Source organism: Myotis davidii, unplaced genomic scaffold (assembly GCF_000327345.1).
Source record: "Myotis davidii unplaced genomic scaffold, ASM32734v1 scaffold629, whole genome shotgun sequence".
Lineage (NCBI taxonomy): Eukaryota > Metazoa > Chordata > Mammalia > Chiroptera > Vespertilionidae > Myotis > Myotis davidii.
This window is the reverse complement of record NW_006300210.1, coordinates 1,085,596-1,111,193: the sequence shown is the minus strand read 5'-3', so window position 1 is coordinate 1,111,193 and position 25,598 is coordinate 1,085,596. Positions and strand designations below refer to the sequence as shown.

The 25,598-nt window shown below is 40.0% G+C and overlaps 1 protein-coding gene across 1 annotated transcript in view; it reads right to left on the bottom strand.

Moving 5' to 3' along the window:
* Positions 1 to 25,598, bottom strand: part of ATP8A1 (ATPase, aminophospholipid transporter (APLT), class I, type 8A, member 1) — a 179,198-nt gene that overhangs the window by 151,306 nt on the left and 2,294 nt on the right. The window contains exons 2-6 of the mRNA XM_006776615.2: positions 23,410 to 23,524; positions 22,187 to 22,286; positions 21,156 to 21,254; positions 16,090 to 16,135; positions 5,792 to 5,832 (exon numbers count right to left, since the gene is read on the bottom strand). Of these exons, the coding sequence (XP_006776678.1) occupies positions 5,792 to 5,832; positions 16,090 to 16,135; positions 21,156 to 21,254; positions 22,187 to 22,286; positions 23,410 to 23,524 (401 nt within the window). The remainder of the gene's footprint in view (positions 1 to 5,791; positions 5,833 to 16,089; positions 16,136 to 21,155; positions 21,255 to 22,186; positions 22,287 to 23,409; positions 23,525 to 25,598) is intronic.

Here is a 25,598-nt window from a genome sequence, read left to right as displayed (position 1 = left end):
GTATCTTTATCAGGTGTATACCATCTGAATACAATAAATCTATCCATTTTATCAATTTAATTGACATCCCAACTTCTCATATTCTGTCACTATGACATAAAAATAAAAAGGAGGAATTTACCAAATGAAATCTTTACCTTGTTTAAGGAAATCTCAATACAACTAGAAAAGCTATTAAATTATGTATTATCGATATATTACATGTCTATTATAAATATATATTACACATATAATCATTATTCCTTATGATGACCTTATGAAATAGTATTAGTTACAATTCCCAATTTAGAGAGGAAGAAAATGGGTCTTAGGTTCTAAGTTATTTGCCAAAATCACAGTGAGATGAAGAGCTTAGACTGAAATCTACATCTGACTGCCTACAAAGCCTTATTGTGCACAACTAAATATAGTGAAACTATCACTGTATTTTAAATTTTAGTCTCTCTCATTTTACTACTGTTAGCATTTTTGTGAGTATGGACTGAAGACAAATTAAAGATATACTACATCAGACACTGTTAGAAGTAATTTAAGTGATAGGCTTGTCACAGAGCTTCTGGCAAACAATACAACTCCAACTCAATCACACTGATGACTACTCCCGTTAGAGCATGAAAGTTGCCCTCTCTTTGTAGCCAAAGGAACCTAAAAATAAGTTTCAATTTTTAATCAAGGGAAGAAAATCTTTTTTATTACTATAGCCCCCCCCACCTTTTTAGTTAAAGCCTTTTTGTTCTTTCCCCTCCCTACTTTTCCTTGAACCCTGAAATAACACTTTACTACAGAAAAGGAGAGAATGGTATTCTCAGGGGAATAACAAATGAGAAATTGTTACAGGGACAGCCCACTCTGGCTACTTTATGTTCTGGGGGAGGAACAGGTCAGGAAAGTTGTGTGCTGGTTATTCAGGTAGGGAAGCTCTGGATGCTTTGATCAAAAGAGATGTATTAGAGCCAGACCGGCGTGGCTCAATGGTTGAGCATAGATCTATGGATCAGGAGTTCACAGTCCAATTCCTGGTCAGGGCACTGGGCTGTGGGCTCAATCCCCAGTGTGGGGCGTGCAGAAGGCAGCCGATCAATGATTCTCTCTCATCATTGATGCTTCTATCTTATTCTCTCTCTCCCTTTCTCCCTAAAACCAATGAAAATATATTAAACACACACACACACACACACACACACGAGATGTATTAGAATTGATAGCAAATCATCTGAAATCAACAAATTGCCAGGAACCTTGAAATCCAAAACCCCTCCCTAAAAAAAGGGGAAAACTAAAAATCAGCTTAGTATAGGTATAAAGTGGTCCCTAAAGTAATGTCTGGTGGTAATACACCGATAGCTCCCACTGAAAGCAAGTTAAATGTAAATTCTCTGTGCCAAGGCACTTAAATAGAATGCTACCCAGGCTGGCACTTAATTGTTCTGTAATCGCTATCTGTGGGCTCACGTTCACTCTCCAATTGGACTACATTCTTAAAAAATCAGGATCACATTTATCTACACTACAGTGTTAGAGTCTAAGAGACTTAAGAAAATTGATAATTGATTGCACTGCTTTCCAACACTTGTATTCATTGCAAGTCAACGAAAGGCTTGTGGGTATGACACTGAAGATGAAAAGAAAATATTAGCACCTTATATGGCATATTGTAGTACCTCAGTGGCCTGGGAAAAACAAGGGCTCGCTGAGTGCTAAGGCAGCCCTCAGGAAAGCAGGGAACGGCCTTCCTCCTAAGGGTGCCTAGGGTTTAGATCACTTTCTCGAACACAAGCAAGCACCTCTTTTTCTTTTTGGGTTCTGAGCTCCTAGTGTGGCATTCGCCCTCCTAGCCTGGTGTGTGCAGAAGAGGAACAGACAGAGGAGAAGGTCAAGATGCCCACAATTCTTTGACCACAAGTTCTCATTGGGGGAATATCATGACAAAGCAGTTTTAATCCCCAAAACACTGCAGTTACAAAAATATGTAGGGCTTTAGGCCAGAACCTTGAGCCTTTTCAAGTCACTGACATTAGTATCACAATGGAGGATTATGTAAAAGTGTAACCTTATCAAACTAAAATAGACTGTTTTAAAATCTGTCCTTGTCTAATTGTAGGCTTCAGCATATTTGTTTCTACTAGGGAATTTTGGAGATATAAATTCTGAATCCAAAGTAATACATTTTATGGTGGAAACTTCATGCATTAAAGCAGCTTTATAGAGTGACTTGCACACATGCCTACAGCCGACCACTCGGTGCTTCTCTACAAAAGCCAGAAGGATGAGTTTGACCCTAGGATTCCACCTGTCACTGTGAACAGTCTCCGCTGCAGACTGGTCTTTGAAGAACTGGTCTTTGTGGTAAAGGCAATGAAGATGGCTGTTCACATTTCAAGACTGGCGATGCAATGCCTTGAATAGGGCTTTGTAATTGCAATACTCAAAGAAAAACCAAGATACTGGCAACTTAACTTTGAGAAAACGCTTTAGGCCAGTAACTGGGGAGATGACTGTTAATATTTGAGAGCTGAAGTCTGCCCATCTGTGAATGACTGGGATGTGTGCTGGACAAACTTGTAGGTCCTTTGAGGACCATTAAAAAGCAACCACAGTAGCCACACCTTTAGAACATCAGAGAAAACAAGAACCCTGAATTAAAGCCCATTTGCACTAAGGTCTATTATATTACCTTGGCATGTGAATCTGACTCTTGGGTTTGGTTTATTGATTTTATTTTTAATTACACAAAATATGACATAAGGTAAAGAAAAGACTTGCCCCACAATCTGGCAAACCCAACAAGCAAGCCTGCTTTCATGCCTGTCCACTTAGCGTTCTATAAACCATTTTTACAAAGTCAGCCTCTTTGTGTACATATATCGCTCTGTTCTATGGTTATATTTTATGACACAGAAACCCTCACTTCTTGCTTGCTGCTGTGAGCTCACTACTTGGCACACTCAATAAATATCTGTTGAATGAATGGTATAAAATTTTTTATAGTATTTGAGATGATAGCTTTTACTTGTCACAAAATATACCAGAGTGCAGGATGTCATACTTTGTTTATAAAGTTCCCTATTGTTGGGTATCCACATACTCTAATTTTTCACTATTATAAATAATGCTACAATAAACATTTTTACACATATATAGGTTATCCCTTACTTTGTGATTATTTTCTTGGGATAAATTCCCAGAATCCTTTTTGTATGATTCTCAATATGAAGAGCCAAACTGCTAATCCATAATAACATATGAATGAAATACTTCATAAAATTAAAAATTATGAAGTACATGAGTTTGTTTTTATTTATTGGATAGCAAATGAGACTTCAATATTGTTTAAATTTGCAACTTTTATTATTAGATTGAATATTATACTGAGTCAGGTTGTACTTCTTACTTATTGTCAACTTTTATTTCCTATTTATATAACAACTAGAGACCCATTGCATGAAATTCACTCAGCCTAGCCTGCACCCTCTTGCAGTCTGGGACCCCTCGGGGGAACGTCTGCCTGCCGTCTTAGGCCTGATCTCCCTGGAGATCAGGCCTAAGCCGGCAGTTAGACAACCCTCTCGCAATTCAGGATCCCTTGCTTCTTACCACCCTCCTGGTGGCTGCTTGCTGCTCCTTAGCACTGCTCTGGAGGCGGGAGAGGCTCCCGCCACTGCTCTGTGCTCCCCAGCTGTGAGCCCGGCTTCTGGCTGAGTGGCGCTCTCCCTGTAGAAGCACACTGACCACCAGGGGGCAGTTCCTGCATTGAGCATCTGCCCCCTGGTGGTCAGGGCGAATCTAGGTGACTGGTCGTTCTGGTCGTTCCACTGTAACAGTTGCTTAGGCTTTTATTATATAGACTAGAGGCCTGGTGCATGAAATTCATGCACGGGAGGGGGGTATCCCTCAGCCCAGCATGCACACTCTCCAATCCAGGACCCCACAGGGGATGTCTGACTGTTGGCTCTACTCTATTCATCAATGTCTATTTTTGCAACATATCTACATGATTTTAATAACTTTTGTTTTCCATTTTATAATTAGTCCTTCCACATCCTTCTTCATTTTTCCAAAATATTTTTTTCTATTTTCTCAATTGTTTACTTTTTGAAATTAAGATGAAAAATTTAGTCAGCTCTTTAGGAAGAGAACAATTTCTCTGGGATTATATTACATGAATACTTTGAAACAACTGCTATTTTTAGCTTTTCTAGGAATATGACAAATTTGTACATTTATGTGAATCTTAAATACCTACAATTTTGATGTTTTCTTTACTAAGGTCATATATATTTTAAGTTTATTTGTAAGTATCTCACATGCCATTGGGAATGAGAACTTTTTCCCCACTATATTTACAATCTTGTTATTGTCAATAAAAGAATGCTGTTTGTTTTTGAACACTTATCTTGAATTCATCATTGAACCAACTTTTACTAATTCTAATTAATTATCTAATTCTAATTACTGAGTAACATCAGCTCATTTTGGCTGGATGACTTTTGGCAACACTCTAAGTTCTATCCCCGCTCTGCATCTCAAAGTGGGATGTCAGGTACAGCACAGATCTCTAAGAGAACTGGAAATGCTGTCATTATGGGTAATTTTGGGCTGGTGATTTAATTTTTTTCTATAAAAAATTGACAAAGTAAGAGTTACAATAATCCAAGTAGATGAGCACAATCTTGAAATGGTTGCTTATTAGGAAAATAAGATATTTTAAGAGGTTAATGTTAAGGCTGACGTAGTAGATGATTACCCCCTACTTGACAACCATTTCTTTTCTAAATAAGCACTCTAGGTGAGAAGGTAAGAAACTGATCTATCAATTTGTTAGGACATGCATTTATGTTAACTACACTTTATGAAGGAAATATATTTATAATAAAATTCAATGTATCATATCCTATCTGTCTTCTCTCTAAACTGTTAAGATCCACAAATGCCAGACAAAAGCAAAAAGGCACTCTTTTGAAACAGTATTTTGAACTTTTGGTGTCTTTTTTTCTATATTGTTTTTCTGAAAAAGAGTGACTATTGCAGAAATAAGAAAAGCACAATCAAGGTATTTTCCTCTTTGTTACTTTTATGTTTGACCAAAGCGAGAGTGGTAAGTTTCCAAATACCTAGCAAGGGAAAGGCCAATCCCTATTTTAGTCACAGATTTAATAACAAAAATGCAATTAATTCAGAGGGAATCCTGTTCTGGGCAGGGATATGAGGTAACTGTGAACATCACAAGGCAGAATCAGGGGCATGGCCTTTAGCCTACTGGGACACACTGACGTACCAATACACTGGCTGTGGGTCACATCTCTGCTGCCCTGGCAATCTCAGAACCAAGTCCCCTTGGGAGAGTGGCCTCAACTCCAAAAGTCTCCTACCAAGTGCAAAGGCTATTCATCTGTGGGTGACTAGAGGTTAAATGTTCTTCTAGAACTAAGGGAGAACTAACAACAATTGCTTACCTTTTAAAATTGAGGTCTGAATAGCATATGAACACTTGGACAACACTTGCTAAATTATGTCTAAACTCACTAATGACCATATTAGAGGTTGTGTGAGTAAATTAACCATAAAAGAAATAAAAAGGTCTAAATACTACTTTTCAAGAAAATAGTCTTTCTAGCACATGGCAGAAATATTAAATGAATGTGACTAACTGAAGACTCCATGTATGCTTACAACATCAATTATCAGACAGTTTTCACATCAGTGGAATTCTTGACATTTGTATATATTAGACATAAAAATTACATCTACTATTATGCATTTCTCCTGGAACAAAGTAAGAATCAATGCATACCTTTTCCCAGTGTACAATTTCCCAGGCACCATTTCTCAACACTGGAAAGAAAAAATAAGTCACATTTTAAAGAACAGTTTTACTACTAATCAAAACCTATTTCTGATGAAATGCCTGTTTTAAATAAATAGCTTCAAATAAATTAACCAGGAGCCACTGTGACAGGTTTAAAATTATGACAGCAAGGAAATGTAAAATAAGATAAAGAATTAGAAACAACCAGTGTACATTTTAGAGCCCACAATAACCATTACTGATAGAGGGGAATATCACTGGTGTTGCTGAGGGCTTTCTCCAGCATCTAGAGCAGTGGTTCTCAACCTTCTGGCCCTTTAAATACAGCTCCTCATGTTGTAACCCCCAACCATAAAATTATTTTCGTTGCTACTTCATAACTGTAATGTTGCTACTGTTATGAATTGTAATGTAAATATCTGATATGCAAGATGGTCTTAGGCGACCCCTGTGAAAGGGTTGTCCGACGGCCAAAGGGGTCGCGACCCACAAGTTGAGAACCGCTGATCTAGAGGAATTACAGTGCTCGGCTGGAGGAGAAAGCCACAAAAATGACGTGGAAACGTGCCTGACACGCTTAAAGCTTGTCAGAAGCCATACAGCAGATACATACCTACTTAATGGTCACCGCCCTATCACCGTGTTCATGGCTTCCTGCTGCTCTATACCCAACCTGGCTCCCTTCTTTAGGGTACCTGTCACCTGGCTCAAGTCTGTGAGATCTTTTGTTAATGGAGGTGTGACTAGTGATGAAATGTATAGATCTTCAGAGTTCTTTTCAATGAGCTTTGAAACTAAACACCTGTGAATCCACTACTCGGGACAAGAAACAGACTCCAGAAAGATCGCTCCTGCCCCTTTAAAATCCCCCCTCCCATCCCCAGAGGCAACTATAGTCACTGAAGATTAGTCTTGCATCTCATACACACTAAATCACACAATATGCATGCACTTTCGTATCGAGCTTTCAATCAACATATCTGAGATTCTGTTTAAAAGATGTTTCCTTCCCCCATTAAACTAACGGGGCACTGTGGTGGATAGATTTCCAGACTCTGTATTTACTCCATTGATCAATTTGCATATCTTCACACCAATACACACCATCTTGATGACTGTAACTTATGGTAAGTCTTCAAAGAGGTAGTATAAGTCTTCCCACTTTGTTCTTTTTTTCAATATTGTTTTGGATATTTAAGTTCTTTGCATTTCCATATAAATTTTAGAACCAAATAGTCAATTCTTAAGAAACACACAAAACCTCTCAGGATTTTGATTTGGGGCTCAAGTCTTTTACCTCATGGATAAGCTGTATCTTTGATTTTATTTCCGCCTTCATTAATTTCTCTCAAATATGCTTAACCCACTTAAGCACAGGGTTAACATATATTCCAGAAATTCAATTCCTAAGTATTTATCCAAGAGAACTGAAAACATATGTTTGCACAAAAACTTGTACATAAATGCTTAGTGTAGTGTTACTTATAAACCAAAAGGTGGAAACAACCCAACTAATGAATGAATAAACAAAATGTGGTATAGCTATACAATGGAATATTATTCAGCCATAAAAAGGAATAAAGTGCTGACACACACAACATGAATGAATTTTAAAGTTATACTAAGTGAAAGAAGTCAGACACAAAAAGGACACACCTGTATGATTCCATTTATAAAAAATGTCCAGAATGCACAAATCCATAGAGACAGAATGCAGGTTAGTGGGTGTCAGGGACTCGTGGAAGGGGAATGGGGATTGACTGCTTACATGTTTGGGTTCCTTTTTATTGTTGATGAAAATATCCTGAAATTAGATAGTGGTGGTGGGCACATAAGCTTGTGAGTACACTAAAAACAACGGTATACTTGAAAATAATAAATTTTATGCTATGTGATTACAATAAAAACCAGCTACATAAAATGATGTCGATGAGCTATTTAAACATTTGCTTAAAATAGACTTGTCAGTTTTATAAGTTACTGAAATAATTCCAGTGTGAACATTTGGAAACGGTTACGTAACCATCAGATGCACTAGCATGAGTGTCCTCTGATGTCAGATCAGGGCCACTCCTCCCAGCTCTGTAATCTAAACTGGCCCTCCCTGCAATACTGCCACTTGGCAGGTCACATCCCAAAATATCCCTGAACCACTCTCCTGGGCTCCATGAACAGACAGAAGTGTCACAACAGGCTTTCCCTATGCAGCAGACCACGCTCCACTAAGAAGGTGGGAAACCAGTGGCACTTTCACGGAACCACCAAAACAATCCTCTAAACCTGCCTCACTTCCCCATCTTCCAGGACTGCTCATTTTCTCTCAATCTTCCATCATTTCTATCTGCACATTCGAGCCTCTACCTCCTTCCCCTAACTACAGACACTTGCTACTCAACATCTGGGCAGGGACCTGCGGCATCCATATCATCCGTATCACCTGGAGGCTTCCTAGACCTGAGGGCATATTTCTTTTCACCCCACCACCCATTTCTCTTGTTCTTGAAATACAAACCCCGGAACACAGAAATAAAGAGAGAAGTGCATAGCTTGTTCAAACTTGAGGCTAATGCCATCTTAGGATGCAGAGAATAATACAGATCCGATGAAGTTAAAAATCAGCTCACAACATATAACGGCTTTCTGTACAAATCCAGGCTTGAGTACTGGCCAAAAACAAAAGTCAATCACATAATTCATGGTTGTATTTACTCCGGAACTGGTGCCTAAACATCCAACTGTAGAACAATGAAAATAAACAGTGTCCCGTCTATTATGCTGGTGAATGGAAATAGCAGCCTGGTTATTTTTAATCACTGACCTCCTCTGGCCCAGCTCAACCCGGTGAAGAGGAAGTGTTACAGGACAGCGAGAAGGTAGGAAAATTTCAGGGTAGGAGAAATAGGGAAACTGAGACAAGAAAATTAAACACGGCCAAGTGGTTTGGATAGTTTGCAGCTGGCCTGTAAATAACAAGCCATTATCTTCCCCGACCAAGGACACATGAGAACACATGTCTCTCCAAAGGCAGCAGAGAGGAAGGAGGGAGGGGAAGGAAGAGTGCAGTCTTATCTCATCCCACAGAAAACCCAGCAGCCTCGGGGCCTGGCTGGTGCTTCTCACAATTCTGGGGGTGCCACGGCAAAGTTAAGGGGTGGGAGGAGGGGGGGGAGGGAAGCTTGAAAATTAATCTGTACCAAGATATTTGGCAGAGGAATTTTAAAGTCTATAGACAGAAAGTGTACATAAGGCAGAGAACCCCCTCACTCCACTCACTCTTTGGATTAGCCAAGTGTGCCCATCAGAGCATTATGCCAGATGATAGATTTGCTTGCCTTGCTGCTTTAATAACTTTGCATGTTTTACTTTCTTAATAAATTAGCTTTACTGTTTGGGGTGGGAGGGAGAAATAGAATAGTGGGGACTAGCTATTAGTTATAAGAAATATTAATCATGCTCTGTGAACTGAGATTGTTTTGTTCTGATTAAAGAAGGCACATCTGACCAGGCTGGGAACTGTACACTCCAAGGCTTGGGAGTTAACCTCGAAATGTGGCCCATTCTCCTTATCCGAGAACTGCCTATCATCATGGAAAGGTGAACATCCTTGTTGCCTGGGAGATGTCACCACCCAGAGCGCCCACTCTTTGCAACCCCCCACCCACATTGCCTGTAATCTTTGTCCTTCTACCCAATAGAAGCAGATGGCCCAAGTGGGGGAGGGGTGGTGGTGGTGGAGCAGATTTTTGTGGGAATGGTTCTCTCCCATGTTGCCAACAATATTGGAAAACAAAATGCTCATACACAATTCAACCTTGTCTCTGCTTAATTGCTCAAGTAGTGACAGGAGCCCAACCCATTCACTGTCCAGTTTCATTATCACAGCACGGTCATCTGGAGTCACTCATTTGAATTCATTCACACAAGCATGACGAGAATTGAAGTGGGGACAGCCCTCTCCCTCGGACTCGGGGGGCGTCCAATAACACCTCTCTGGTGTCTGTGAGAGGTGCCTGTCACAGAAGCAAGTAATGATGCAAGCGGGGTCCCTTGCTGAGCATTTAGCTTTCTAGGGCCAAAAGTATACTGACTTTATGCCTCCAGAGTTCAAGAAGGTGAGCCCTGGAGGAGATGATTAGTGACACCTGGTGAAGGAGAGTGAGCGCAAGCTGTGCAAGATCAGAACGGCCTGTCTTATGGGATTTTAACAGCACATTTTAAATGCAAACCTCCGCCACCTTCCCGCAGCCCCAGCCAAATGCACCTGCTATAGTTTCCACACATCTAATTAGTCTGGCAGTATGCAAAGGACAGCTCAGACTCTAAACAAATACCTTAAATATAACCTGTTTTTACTTTAGCAGGATACTACTGAACAGCTTTGTCATCATGGGTGTCTTCTGAAATGAAAACATTCTGTTGGAGTTGGTTGGGAATTCCCTAATCAAAGGCTCTGCAGAAATTGCCTGTCTCTCAGGACTCAGTCAAACACGCAAAAGTAGACGTACTCACTTAGAGTCTAAGACCGGCTTTGAGGCAATCAAAACGGTCTACCACTGGGGCCACTACTGAAGGTCTCTGGGATGCCACTCCTGGCCAATCAAGCCACTTTTTAAAAAAATATTTTGATTTTTTTACAGAGAGGAAGGGAGAGGGAGAGGGATAGAGAGTTAAAAAACATCGATTCAGCTGCCTCCTGCACAACTCCTACTGGGGATATGCCCGCAACCAAGGTACATGCCCTTGACCGGAATCGAACCTGAGACCCTTCAGTCCACAGGCCGACGCTCTATCCACTGAGCCAAACCAGTTAGGGCTCAAGCCACTTCTTGAAGTGGGTTACAAGAGGCAAAATATCTTAAAGGACAATGGCACTACCAGTGTCACAGAGGACAAAGAAAACACAGGAAAGGGAGTGTGGTTGAGTCCTATCTGGGAGTAAGTCCTGAAGGGGAACTTGAGTGCATCAAGAAGAGTCAGCTGAGACCACAGTTTTGGGTAAAACTCCATATTAAAGCATCAGCTTGTTCGCCACGTAGACCCTTCCTTCCAAAGGCCATTTTAAGGCAAAGACCTCACTGAGGCACAACTGACATTGCACTCAAGTCTCCTGCATAAACTTGCCTGTAAAGGTCCAAGTGAACATGGACCTGCTTGGAGTCGACAGACACAAAAGACAAAGGGAACGTCCCAAATTCCCTTCTCGTCCACATTCTACACATAGGTATTCAGTTAGTTGACACTACTTCTATCGATTCACTTACAAACCTTTTAACAGTGGTCCTCACCAAGCGAGGCCGACACAAGCTCTAGGGGTGAGTCCCAGCAAGTTGATGGAGAGGCGGTGAGCTGATGTGATCAGAGCACAAAGGTAAGCAAGCCCCCTTTCTTAAGGTGTTCTCTCTCCAGCCTGCTCACAGCATCAAGAATCACTCACCCTTTCCTTTATTTCACTGAGAAATTTATTGAAAGAAAAACCTCCTTCCTCGGCCTCCCCAGTCACCCTCTCCCCCACACCCCGCATCGGGCTGCAGTTTTCATAGCAGCACATTGCTCTCCACTTAAGAACTGGAACTCCAGCGATTAAATGTCACTTTGGAAATGCTGAATCTAGTGAGAGTTGTGGTCCTGGTCCTCTTTCAATACAGCATTTGGCCACATCCAACTGGATCTACGCACTGTGTATTTATTTCCCTTTGGCTTATCTCACTGTCCTAGTCCCCCCTGCCTAATTACATAGCGTTCACATTCTTCTTTCAAAAGTACAAGTGGGAACCTAGCCACACTTTCAGTAGTTCTCTCCAAATTCTCCACCTGGTTTTCAAAAGCCTTCCCATCCCTGTCCATGACTCCTTGACACACATCAGAAGCTCTGGCCAAAACCGAATATTTGCTCTTCCCTAAATATCGCTCACACCTTCTCACTTCCTTCTGGATCACCCACTGCTAGCACCCCAATAGCTTTGCTCACTGAAATCCCACTTGTCCTTCAAGAACCTCACAAATTATTTTTCTGAACCCCACTTCTCTCATCTGGCCCTTATTCATTTCCCTATCTTGCATTCAATATGAGTGAGCATCTTACTAGTCTCTTCCCTACCAGATCACAATATCCCATAGGGCAAAAACCAAGACTGGTTTCTGTCTGCACTTCCTGCACTGGGTCTTACACAAAGTAGTTGTTCAGTAAAGACTTAATGAAGTGAAATAACGAATGTCCTAACTTTGAATCACACACGTTTTTCTTCTCTCACTTTAACTATATCTTTAAATTTCCTCAATGGGTTTTGCTCCTCTGTGTGCAACTTTTATTTACAGGACAAATGAAAAACAATCTGGAGTTATATTTTCCTCACAGATAAGTACCTCCTCTCTATCCACAGCTATTGTGGACAATATCTAACCAGTTCAATTGAAATTATCCTAAGATCTCTGTAATAATTTGAAAATATTAATCTTATAGGTGTCTGAAATTATGTGCTCAGCTTTTAAGCCCAATGTTTGACATCATGGGAACAAATACTTTTTAAGAACTGTTCACAATGAAGTTGATGAACACATGGCAGAGTGTTTGTTCAGGACCACTGGATAAATAGATGTGGAGATACCTCCAGGGAGGCAAAAAGGCACTCGCTTTTTCCAGAAGCCGGGAAGTGCTGCTATTTTAAGGCCCTTCGAATAATACCCTGGCTCCTTTGTACAACACTGGACTGAGCAGGAACCAGACAGATTCAGCCCTGTTTGTAGGTCATTTCAGGCTTACAACCTAAAACATATTCAACCCACACCAATCCAACACCTTTCCTGCTAAGGACATTAAAGGTGAATTGGTTTCCAGTGGGAGATAAGCAACCATGTGCCCTGCGGGGAAGTAGCCTTATTAGTGGCCATCAGCCACCACCGACTTAATTACACTTGTGAAAAGGCTGGAAAGAGGTGGAAAGGAGACCCATTATTTTTTGCTATGTGCCTAGATGAAAAGAATTTCATGTTGTCTTTCCCCCAATTAAAATGAAACAGAAAAGTTGCTTTATTAAATAAAGACCTATTCTATTCTCATGCCTAACGTCAAACTATAACAAGGTGCTAATCTAATTGTAGGAAGGATGGCCCTCATTAACCACAGCATCTGAGCAGGTGGTCCATGTGCTGTCAGATCTCACAGCCTAGCTCTCCCGCATTCTCATCTGTAGAATGCATGCACGCCATCCTTCAGGGTGTATACCCAAACCTGGCATTTTACAGAAGCAAATCTATTCCATCAGGAGGCATTTTTAATTCTCCCAAATATCTTTCTTCCCTTGTACCCAAACCCCATCCGAAATACTGGCATGCTAGCCAGAGCAGCATTTCATAAAAAAAACAGAAGCATGTTGTTAAAATTTAAAAAGAGAACAAGCTCAACCACAATAAATTCATACGGGGATTGGCTTCAATTTACATGTCACATGAATCATTAGGAATTTATTATTTACAAATTCCTGCAGAGCAAAATTTGGCAGAACAACCCAGTTTAGGGAAAACCGTGAGAGACTGCCTCAGTGTGTGTTAGACACACGGAAAAGGGTATGTCAGAGACCGTGAGTTCAAATATCGAGGGTAGAAGTCAGAGAAAATGAAGGTGGGTTTAGATGCAAGGAGACCTGGGGCATTCTGAATATGGCAGTGCTCTGGTCTCTGGATAACAGAACGGATGAGTGGACACAGTAAGGTGTCCACAGGAGGTGAAGCAGCTGAAATGATGATGTAATGACTTCGACAGAGAGGGTGAGGAGGTGACGAGAACTTCTGCCACGCTAGTGTTTTATCAGTGCCTGCGAAGTGGTGTTATGGAAATGCATCATGCTCACACCTCAGATAATGACTTTTCAAGAAGGCTCCTCTCATGCCTAGTTTCTTCCTTCTCAAGCATCTGTTGGGAGAATGGTTCATTCACCGGTTCATTTGCTATCCAAACACATACATCACCTGCTAAGGACATGCCCCTTCGTGGTAAACACAAAGATGAGTAGGAAGGTAGAGTTGCCTTTGCAGTGCTGCCACCTGGTACAGCTCTAGCAGCACACAACCAAAGGACAGGAGCAAAGAAAGGTGGTCACAAATCATGGGGAGGAGTGGACTCGAGACTCACTCATATTCCCCGGACTTCTGAGCATCAGTGTTCTCTGCCCTCCCTCAACAGCTATGTCCTCAGAGAACAACATAACATTTTGAATTTTCTAGCTCAATGAACCATGTATCTCACCAACTATAAAACTCCAGGAGAAGAAATGGCTTGTTTTCAAAAGCGTTGATAATAGGCTAAAATGTAAAATTTATAAAGTCCTGAGTTGAGTACAAAATATGCTCCCTGATTGAGTGCATGGATTGGTGAAAATGAGGCATCAGACATGTACTAGGCTACCGTTAAATGATTAGTGATGTTGGAAATCACATTAGGAGTTTATATTTCTGAAGTTGTTAGGAAATGACAGAAAAAAGTCACTCTAGTGCCTCAGTGCAAAATAAGGAGAGAAAATATTGATTTCTCTAAGAACAGAGAAGGATTACTATTGGAATCTGAAGGAAAGGTATCTTCTTACACATTACACGGTCTTGGTAAACATTTAGAAATTGAAATTTTAAGCTCAATACTTCAAATATTTGTCAAAAATTAATTATCTGTCAAAAATACTCCCTTCCCACTCCTACACCCACTACTGACTCAATTCGGCAAAGCAAATTCAATTTCATTCTGGTCTAATGACAACAGATGGCTTTCATATTAAGCAATTTGAGTTATGTGATAGCAAACAGTGTCCTTTACAAGCAATTCTCTTATCTCCTATCAACCTCAAAATAAAAAAGATAACCCTCGATATTTGAACTCACGGTCTCTGACATACCCTTCATCTCTGTTTAGGATAACCTCTCCTCCTGTTTTCCCACTCCACCCACTCGTAATGTTTACCCCATGTCCTCTGCTCATCCAATGTTTCTTCAAAATTTAAGATGTAGCTCAAGTTAACCCATAATTTTCTCTCCTTTAATTATATAGCAGTTGACATAGAAACCATTATTTGCCACAAAAATTTAGAGAGACATTGAGATCATATAAAACATCCAAGTCCTTCATTTTGCACACAAAACCATCTTTTACTAGTACTTTGTGCTTTTATATAATTCCCATCTTACATTTTTTTCTTATGTCCCATAGGAAATAACAGAACATAAATATTTTGTTAACCTGTTAGGTGACACTTAAATAAATGTGACTTCATCCAATGTATCAAAACCCAGCAGATAATCCCTTTGGTGGAAGGTGGTAAGAAGACAAACAGGGCATGTTGATGGGGTCCCATGAAAATCACAGCAATATAAAAATAGTGTTTTTAATTATCAGCTCATTTTGGCAGACATGTCTCATCTTCAACACATCAAGGGACTTCAGAGAGAGAGACAAGACTCTTGGATGGGACAAGCCCCTGGATGGAACTCTATGTCTGTTTTGCATGTTCCTGAGTATTTCTTAAAAATCTGACAACAGTCGATTTGCTTCTGCTGAAGGTCATTTTGCTTTGGACTGCATCAAAACGAGACCCACACAACAGAAGAGCCATGCCAAATGTCACGCAATTCCAAGTTGCTAGCCTGGATTTAATAACTTTATTTCTGGAGCACATATTGTTTCCATGTATAGTATAATCAAAGTGCTCCCAATATGCCTTTTGCCCAAACAATATAAAATCTTATTATTTTCTATAAATCTTCTATAATAATAAAAGCATAATATGCTAATTAGACAGGACGTCCTTCCGAATGACCTCCCAGACTAAGCCGCGGCAGGCGGGGGCCCAGGCAGAGGCGGCTGCCGCAGCAGGGGCCATGCCCCTTGCACGAATTTTGTGCATTGGGCCTCCAGTTTCTAAATAATTATAGAATAATTGTTTCATATAATAATATCTTTTCTAGAATAATACCTGTAAGTAAAAAACAAAATAAAAACATTTTGCAGCATTTAATACTGTCAAAACCACTGCAGATTTTATGGACAGTACTTTCAAGCACATTGTTATGAGGTAATTAAATATATTAAAGATGTTACCTTCCAAAAGTATTACCATTGTAAGTCATCTATTGCGAATTTAAGTGTCATGCTAATAAATGCTACACAGCAAGAATCTACCCTGGAACAAAAACGTAAGAGATAGACAGTGTTTTCAACTGAGTTCATTTAACTGAAGTTATTATTTATATTAGTATGAGTGTATTTGACCGATATAAGAAATAAATTGTAAAATTCCTACCTTGTGTCTGTTTCTTGTTCACAGCATTATCAGCTTTATGTCGTTTCTAAAGGTTAAAAGCAAAAATAAAAACTGTGAAAAAAAATGAGCAAGATAAATAAAACAAAACAGCACCTGCAACAAGAGATTTCTTGTCATAAATTCGCTGCGGCTGTGATGATGGGAAGAACCAGAGGGTAATCAGGAATTTTAAAACTGAAAGCAATCTACAGTCCTTTCCCAGGCGTACAGGTGTATGGTCCTCAGAAGATCTGACATTAGCATGCAGGTAAGATTCAAATGTTAACGTACCAGCAGAGTTTGCGCTGAAAGGCTAACTTAGTCATTTGCTTCAATAACTCACTGACAAAAGATTGCCCAAGAGAATGATCTATAATAACTACCATTGAAGAACGGTACTGAAATATTTTCAACTTATAAAATCCATTATCTAATTAAGCTGATATGTCCTCTATAACTTAATGATGTGCTGATGTCTGTCAGTGACTACAAAACAAGTGCATCTCCCACTGGCACAAAGCCTCTTCCATCTACTGCTCCCCAAGAGCCACTTTCCCCCCAAATCACAAGACACCGAATGCATGATCCTGTTCTCCTTCCTCCCAAAAGCAATAGGACAAAAAATAAACAAACAGGTGATTTAGTCTATGTCTAGGTGGGTGAGTTTGAAGAGTTACAGAAGCCAAGGTTTTAGAGCAGCAAGGAAAAGAAACGGCAGGCCAGAGGAAGGTGAGAATTTGAATGACCAACGGAAACGAGAGGTTTCCCATGGCTTCCGTCTAAACGTATAGCATTGCGTGTAACACATAAGCTTCTGGTGACATTGGAAAAAGTGTCAAGTGTAACTGACTCTGTGTTCAAAGGTTCTATCATATAAAACCCATGTTCAGATTTAGCTGCCTATACCTGACTATAAAGTAGGATGGAACAAATGCAAAACAAATGAGTTCCTAAGCTTTCCACTGAGGAGAAAGATGGTTTTTAGGGGCACAGGGCATGCATGAAAACACTTTCCAAGAGAAAAGTCCGGAGACACAGCAACCCTCAGGAGGACCAGCATAATAGCTGGCAGTGAGAGAACTTGCTTCATCCCAATAATCAGCCAGTGAACGGCTCAAAATGCAAGTGCGCATTCAGAACGCTTCTGTGGAAGGCTTGCTGAAAACAATTCTTGCCACATCCACATGCAGGGACAATTCTTCCTCAGAATAAAACTATCATAAATAAGAGTGTAATAATGTACACTTATAATAGGCAAGTTATTCTTCCAAAAGCAAGCACACCATTTGCCAGCAAATATTCCTAACTGAATTTTTTAAAGTTCTGTTAAGTTTGTAGCTTCAGTAGAGCATATTATTCAGCAGAGCATGCTTACTCATTTTTGTTTGTTAATAAAGATTTTAAGAAAATGAACAGTAACCCCAAATAAATTTTAGACTGAAATAATGATCCAAGGTGAAAGTAGATGTTTAGAGCAAGTGCAAATATTTCCAAAACAATGCGTACCTCTAATATATAATAGTTAGGAGACTTTCAACTGAAGGAGACAAATAAAAGCTAATTAACGAGAAATTCCACTTCTACAGGAAATTTCATCTCAGTGAAACCTGAGGAGTTCCTGAACATTATTTCCATCCACAGAGAATTCCTGTACAGAGCATCCCTTTCCTCAACCTTCCCACCACAGAATAAATTAGGCTACTTGTCAGGACGTAATTGTGCTGAATATACATAAGGACCCACCCAGACAGGCAGATTCTAACCCAATGACTACAAAAAGAAAGCATCTTTGTATCTTAAAGAGATCATTATTCTAAAGGTAATAGTTTAGAAAAATTAATATAGTTATTATCTGAATTCAAATACCTCCACTGTCTTATAATCAGAATTCATTAAAACCAGCGAGACCTAGTGAATTATTTAATATTTTCAATATTTGGTTGAAAATATTGGTTTATAGCACACCAATAAACTGGACTGTGTAAATAGTTCCATGAACTCCAGGATACTTAAGGATGCAATATTGGTTAATCCTACTTCTGGGAATTCTTTCAACCTAGACATTTCTTGTTGCATCATCGTCCAGGTCTTCCACCTGTACCTTGGCCCCTTCTTTTGTCTCCTTGTGTGTAATTCAGTGATGGAATTCCTTAAGGCTCACTCCCTTACCCTCTTTCCTTCTCACTCTACACTCTCTTAGTTCATTCATACCTGCAATTCCAATGATAACCATACGTAAATATATATATACCAGCCAAAACTCTCATCTGAGTTCTAGACAGTTATATCCAGCTGGCTCCTTGACATCTCCCTCCAGCAGTCTTGTTAAACCATTCTTACAGACCATTTTTAGTTCATTTCTTAATACTTATTAGAAAGCTACTTCAAATGATGCTATTACTATCCCATGATACTAATATAATATCCTTCAGAAACTGCCCAATTAGCTGTGTTCTTATAGGCGTTTAGTTAAAACAACAACAACAAAATTCTTGGATACCATTCTATTTACCGTGTATTTTCATAAAGGGGGTACTAAAAACATAGCTAGAAGGCTTCTAGCTTTGATAAGGAAAAGAAAAGGTAAAGGTAGAAGTGGCAGTTTAAAGCAATGATTGTAAGGCAGGAGTCTGGAGCCTTATTTGAAGTCTCACAGCCCCACATAAAGAGCTGTATGAGCTTCGGCAAGTTACCTTACTACTCTGTGACTCCTCACCCTCCTCTGTAAAATAGGGATAATACCATTTATCTTTGAAAGGGTTAATATAAGATTTAATAAATGGACATAAAGCATGAACATGGAACCCAGAAGTTCACTGTTATTAATATTACTAGAGGCCCGGTGTACAAAAATTCATGCACTGGGGGTGGGGGGGGAAGGGTTCCTCAGCCCGACCTGCCCCCTCTCACAGTCCAGGAGCCCTCAGGGGATGTCCTACTGACGGCTTAGGCCCTCTGTGGGAGGCAACCAGCCGATCGGGGAAGGCGATGCCCCCATCACGCCTCTGCTGCTGCCACTGCTGGCTGCCGTGGCTGCCTGAGCCTCAGTCCTGGCAGCCACAGTGGTTTGCTTGAGCTTTGGCTCGCACTCATTGCCTGAGCCTCGGGCCGGCCCTGGAAGTGGCAGCCACCACCCATGGCTTGCCTGAGCCTTGGGCCCTGGCAGTGGCAGCTGCCATCTGCAGCTTGCCTGAGCCTCGGGCAGCTGCTGTGGCTTTGTCCGGAAGACATCCACCCCTTTTATTAGTATAGATTATCCTATATAATAAAGAGGTAATATGCAAATTAACCCTCACACCCTCATAAGATGGCTGCCTACGACCAGTCCAGCAGGGGAGTTAGTGATGAGGGATGTCTGACTGCTGGTTTAGGCCTGATTAAACTGGCAGTTGGACATCCCCCAAGGATTCCCGGATTGGAGAGGGTGCAGGCTGGGCTGAGGGGACCACTGCTCCCCCCCCACCCCTCGCCCCGCACGAATTTCATGCACCAGGCTTCTAGTTAGTATTGATTATTGGTGACTTGCCACAAAAATAAAGAAGAGCAATGGATGGGATAGAAATTCCATCAATTTCTTGGACAAGATACCTGGCCTCTCCAAGCCTCAGTTTCCTTACCTTTAAAATGGGGTTGATATCAATTTTCAAAAGTTATTGAAGGAATTAAATGAGAAAAACTTTTGCAAAAACAAAAGCATAATACCTAGTAAGTAACAGATGCTCAATAAAACCTAGGTTAAACAAAGAAAGAAAAGGGAGTACAAAAGGCAAAGAGACAAAATTGTAGTAAAGACCCATCTTTGTAGCGTGCCAAATCCAACCTTTATTTGAAAGGTGGTAAGTCTGTGTGGAACAATACGCATGAGAACCCCTCCCCTGTACTTTTCAGCTAGTGGTCCCCGTCCCCACCAAGTATGTCATTGGCGATCAAGAGGACTATAGTGTTTTACACACACTCACACACACAACCTCTGTTTGTACTCTTCCACACTTAGATGTTTTTGACACTAATGAACTAAACCAGGGGCGGTGTGGCCCTGCAGAAGTATTAAGGGTGCATTAATTACATGTTTGACCATATATAGAAGGCTAATTTTTAAGCTGATAATTTTGTATGGCCTGCGAATGATGTTATAAATATCCAAATAGCCCTTGGCAGAAAAAAGGTTCCCCATCCCTGGTAAACAGTTGGCTGACCCATGTCTAATGGTCTAGTGATGCTATGGCTCATGTGTTCTCAGTGAGATCCCAATTGGATCCCCCGCAGCTATAATATTAATGAATGTTTGTGTAATTTTAAACTGGAGCTTTCTAAAGAATGCGTTGGCCTTTCCTTTCCTTACCATCTGACTTGCCTAAGGCTTGACAGAAGGTCCTTTGAGACAAATTATTTAAAGGGCATAGGAAAAAATGTTGACTTCCTCAACTAAGGTAGGCAAACAACAGATAAAGTAGGAGAAAAAGAAAAGCCTGAATTTATTTTGGGGAATGTATGTTATAAAAGGGAAACTGACTTCCTCTTTTCTCGGCTACTACGGAAAAATAAAAATAGCACATTTGCTGTTGCTTTCTTCTAATAAAACAAGATAAAAGAAAAGGAAACTTAGAACTACTAAAATAAGAAAGGAATCATAGTTATTTAATGAGGTGAAAACTAGGGTATATAAATTTAAAAATAAAAAATACCAAGAAGCCCTTTACTACATTTAGATAGTTTGGAGGTTCTGTTTAACTTGAAACAAAGTTCAAATTGAAAATTGAACATAATTAATAATAACGTTCAAATATATTTTTTCTAAGTCAATTATTTCATTCAAATTAATTTCTTTCATTAGTAAACTACACACATAAGGAAACACTATAGCAAGCATTTTGAAATGTTCATAATATAAAAATCAATAGAAATTAACTGCAGAGGTGGGAGGATATTCTACACACTTCTAAGTTAAATGGGCATTTAAGCAGCCTGTGTCAAGAACGAAATAACTGAAAGAAGGAATAATATTTTAAAATAGTTATATAAAACTACAGAGTCACATTTACTTATTAAAAAAATCAAGTACTTACAATATCTTCTATGATTTCTTTGACAGCTGCCACAGCCAAAATAAACAAGAGAGGAACCAGTGTTGTATAGCGGCCTGTTGGTGATACATCAGGTATTTGCTATTTGAAGGAAAAGAAAAAGAGAGAAATCCCGTGAGAACTAGCAAGTTGATAATACATTTAAAAACGGTAACATCTTAGTGCCTCTTAAAATATGCTTCCTTGATTTTACTATCTTAGCAGACTGACACTGGGTAAGATGATTTGCTCAAGACTAAGAAGCAGCTGGAAGAGCATGTTAACTCGCTTCCTGGCAAGCAGCTGTGTGTAGGACTAACCCCTACAAAGGGGGCTTGGTTACATACATTACAGTATATCCATATACTAATATATCATATGACCATTAAAATATAATACTTTAGCTACACAATGAATCTCATGGGAAAATACTGATAAAGCAGGTTATGAAATGTATGTACTCTGTGGTCCCCTTTGAACACTAAATTAATATACAAGAAAAAAAAAAAAGACCAGAAAGATATACAACCAGATTTCAAGAGCGTAGTTGCCTCTCGGTGGTGGAATGAGTTATAAATTTTGTCTTTAGGTATTGATATGTTTCCTAATTCTTTCTACAATGGGTGTATGCTATTTTTTGTTAAAATAAAACTCCCCCACCCCGATTACAACTAACACAACTACAAAGAGAAACAAGATTTAAAGTGATAATTCTTGTCTTCTGAGGTTCAGAATTGACAGTTAGATTGCTACTAAAATAAATTGATGTTTTAAGAAATTGCCCCATCACCCTTAGAACCCAAACGAATAGTCCTCGCCACATCGAATTTACAGAATGTTTAAAAATAAGCTGATAAAAATGAATGGAAAAACTGAAAGAGGTATGAAATTCTAACACGGCTGTAGCAGAAGCTGGAAATGTCCACCCAAACCAGCTGATTTCTGTGTTCGGATAAGCTTCGGAAGATTGGTCACAGGCTTTTATTAAATCCGAACATCTGCTGTCGAACTAAGGTTTTACGACAGGACTTTACCTGAAGCAGTGCAATAAAGAGAAAGAATGAATTGGCGGCTCTTCTGAACTGAGAGTAGAGAAATCGTGGGAGGAATGTGATGATGTTGTATTTCGCAGTGCTAGAAAACAAAATGGAAAGTAGCATAAAACTTAATTGCTCCACAATTAGCTCCAACGTTTACAAAATTCTAGTATCACCATCTGCAAAAGTAGATGAGGAGCCTCTGTCCTCTGCTTCAAGTTGGGAGACCATTGCAAATGGTCATTAACCGGAATGAAAAGGAGTGAAAGGAACTGTATAAATGAACAGTAAGACTTTCACTTTCTGCCTAACATATTTCTTTCTCCTTAGTCAGCCATCCTGTTTAACATCACCAGGGGTAGCTTACAAAGAAGAGCACCTTCACTTAAGAAAATGTATAATATGTTCATTGAAAATAAAATCTTGCAAAAAAACACAAAGTCCGCAGTTTGAGCAGCAGCACCAGAGAGACTTTAAGTGGAGACGCTGTCCCTGGATAATGTCAGAGAAATGGGGGGTTTCCTGGATTTGAATTTTCTTCACGGACCCTCTATGACTTTGGCTAGGACTGCACACTGAACACTTCAGATATAGCCCGTCAGTCACAGTTTAGGTGTTAGAAGCATCCAATCTTCCTCTGGTTAATAACAGAGAGAAGATTAAAGGGACACATGCCACACTCCCCAAACTGTGAAAAGTTCCTCTTGCTTGAATTTTAAGTTGTAAATGTTCACTTTAAATGGGCATGTCTCCAGTTTAGGAATGTTGCCAATGGAGAAACACTGGGCTAGCACTGGGGGTGCTCACTTGGTTCCAGGGGACACCAGGTGAATTGGGCTTATAACAGAGATACTTTTATATTATTGTTGCAATGAATATATAACAATGGAGTAATTCTCACAGCCCTCCATTCCTCACCACCATACTAAATTTCGCAACTATTTAACCAAAAAGAGTTATCCGTGAAGAATGGCAAAGGACCTCTTCTAAAATGTGAAAATCCAAACAATAATCTATTAACAGGCTTAACACAAAGGGATTACCCATGAGCAGCTGCTTATCCTTTCTGCTCCTTCCTTATTGGCTAGAAGATGGAGGAAACGCTCAATATGAACTGATGTAACCGCAAGCTCTTTGCAATCCTTTTCGTTTGGGCTGGGAGAGGGCCCACAGGACTTGGCCTGCTGGCGGGTCCCAGGTCATTCGTTAGCAGGTCCTACCTGACGTGGTTGTTACAGAACTTGGTCAGCTGGGGCTGGTTGATGAATATAGTCCGTATTTCTTCCTGGTCTGCCAGGGAAGTCTTCTCTGAAACATCATCGGTCTTCTCATAACCTTAAAGAGAGAGAGAGTCTTCTTACTCGATAAGAATTGTTTCATTTTATTGTCTAGACCAGTGATGGCGAACTGATAACACATGTGTCAGAGGTAACAACGCGAACTCATTTTTTTTGGTTGATTTTTCTTTGTCAAATGGCATTTAAATATATAAAATAAATATCAAAAATATAAATCTTTGTTTTACTATGGTTGCAACTATCAAAAAATTTCTATATGTGACACGGCACCAGAGTTAAGTTAGGGTTCTTCAAAATGCTGACACGCCGAGCTCAAAAGGTTCGCCATCACTGGTCTAGACCAAAGCCACATTTCATAACTATTCCAGAATCTAAAATCTGTTATAAGCTATATGCATCTCCTTATTGGTCTTGTTTCTTTCATGATAAAAAGAAAAAGGCCTACATTTAATATTTCTACTGAATTTAAAAGGCAGCATTTAATAGTATGTAAAAACTGACCCATTTCAAAAACAGTGACCGATTTCCAATTTTTGTTCATCTTTCCCCCATATATGTTCAACTTACTTTATTTCCTCCCAATACATAAGAATGTGTCCAAAAGTAAAAAAAAAATTTGAAATTGGTTTACATTATAGCTTTAGACAAGAACTGACAAGACAGAGGTAATTTAAAATATATTTTAAAAATTTAAGCATACATATTGAATGCTTTTGTTTTTTCTTTCCTTTTTGGATGAAGACAGAAAAAAGATGAACAATGAGGCATAAATAGGAAACCACCACAATTACTTAACTCACTATGAGCATCTTACTCTTTTCACTAATTAGAATTTATGTTCACAAACAAATTTAAAATGTTTTGAGATCAAGTCATCTCACAATCATTGTAACAATTCAACAGATTCAGGCAATTTCAACTAGGAAACAGCTTAGTGCAAAGTTGACGGTGGTTTTTAAAAAAAATACATGTAAGTTCTAGAAGAATAAAACAATTTAAACTGCTTACTTTACCTAGCGAGAATTCAATGAGGCTGGATTAAATCATTCCCTCCCCCTTTGCTAGAGAGGCTCACACCAACAGTACTCTACCTCAAGTACCCACTTTCCTTCTCTTTTCTGCCAAGCCAATGCCAACTCCTCCCTTAAGAGCTGCAACTTGGGGTCTCTCACTAAAGTCAGTGAGCCTTCTCTGTGTTCCTCCATGCTCCCCTCTCCCCAGCAAAACACTTACCAGAACGTTTCCTTACTGCCTGCTTGTGAGTCAGTCTCCCCCTACCAGAAAGGGAACTCCCTGGGGCTACAGGTGGCATGTTACTCATCTTCCTACCACGGCACAGGCAGCAGGTACTTGGTAAACGTTTGCCGAATAAACACCACATGACAAAGGAGTGGTTATTTGGCCGTTTTTTTCTGGGGCAAGTGAATGCTTCTCCACCCAATGATAAGGACACCAAGGCAGCCAAGAGCTGGTAATCATCTGTGCTCTAAGGAAAGCTGGCCTGTGGGGTTTTGTTGCTACATGAACTGGGAAAATCACTCAGGCTTTCTACAAAGGGGAGGAACATGAGCATGGAGACCAAGGGTGCAGGCAAGAGCGTAGAGCAGCTGTGGGCAAACTACGGCCCGCAGGCCAGATCTGGCCCATTTGAAATGAATAAAACTTAAAAAAAAAAAAAAAGACTGTACCCTTTTATGTAATGATGCTTACTTTGAAGTTATGTTAGTTCACACAAACACTCCATCCATGCTTTTGTTCCAGCCCTTCGGCCCAGTTTAAGAACCCACTGTGGCCCTCGAGTCAAAAAGTTTGCCTACCCCTGGCGTAGAGTGTGCAGGGGAGTGGGAATCTACACTAATAAAAGGCAAACATGCAAATTGACTGCACCTCCACTATGCCTTAAGCCACACCCATCAGCCAATCAGAGCGACTATATGCAAATTAACCCAACCAAGATAGCAGCCGGCAGCCATGGAGCTGGAGCAAGCAGGAGGCTTCGTTGCCCCAATGATGGAGGAAGCCAAGCTTCCCAGCTGACGCAGCCAGCTCTGAGCTCCACGCAAAGCAACAAAGTTTCAATTATAGAAGGTAAATAAACCCCAGATACCTGC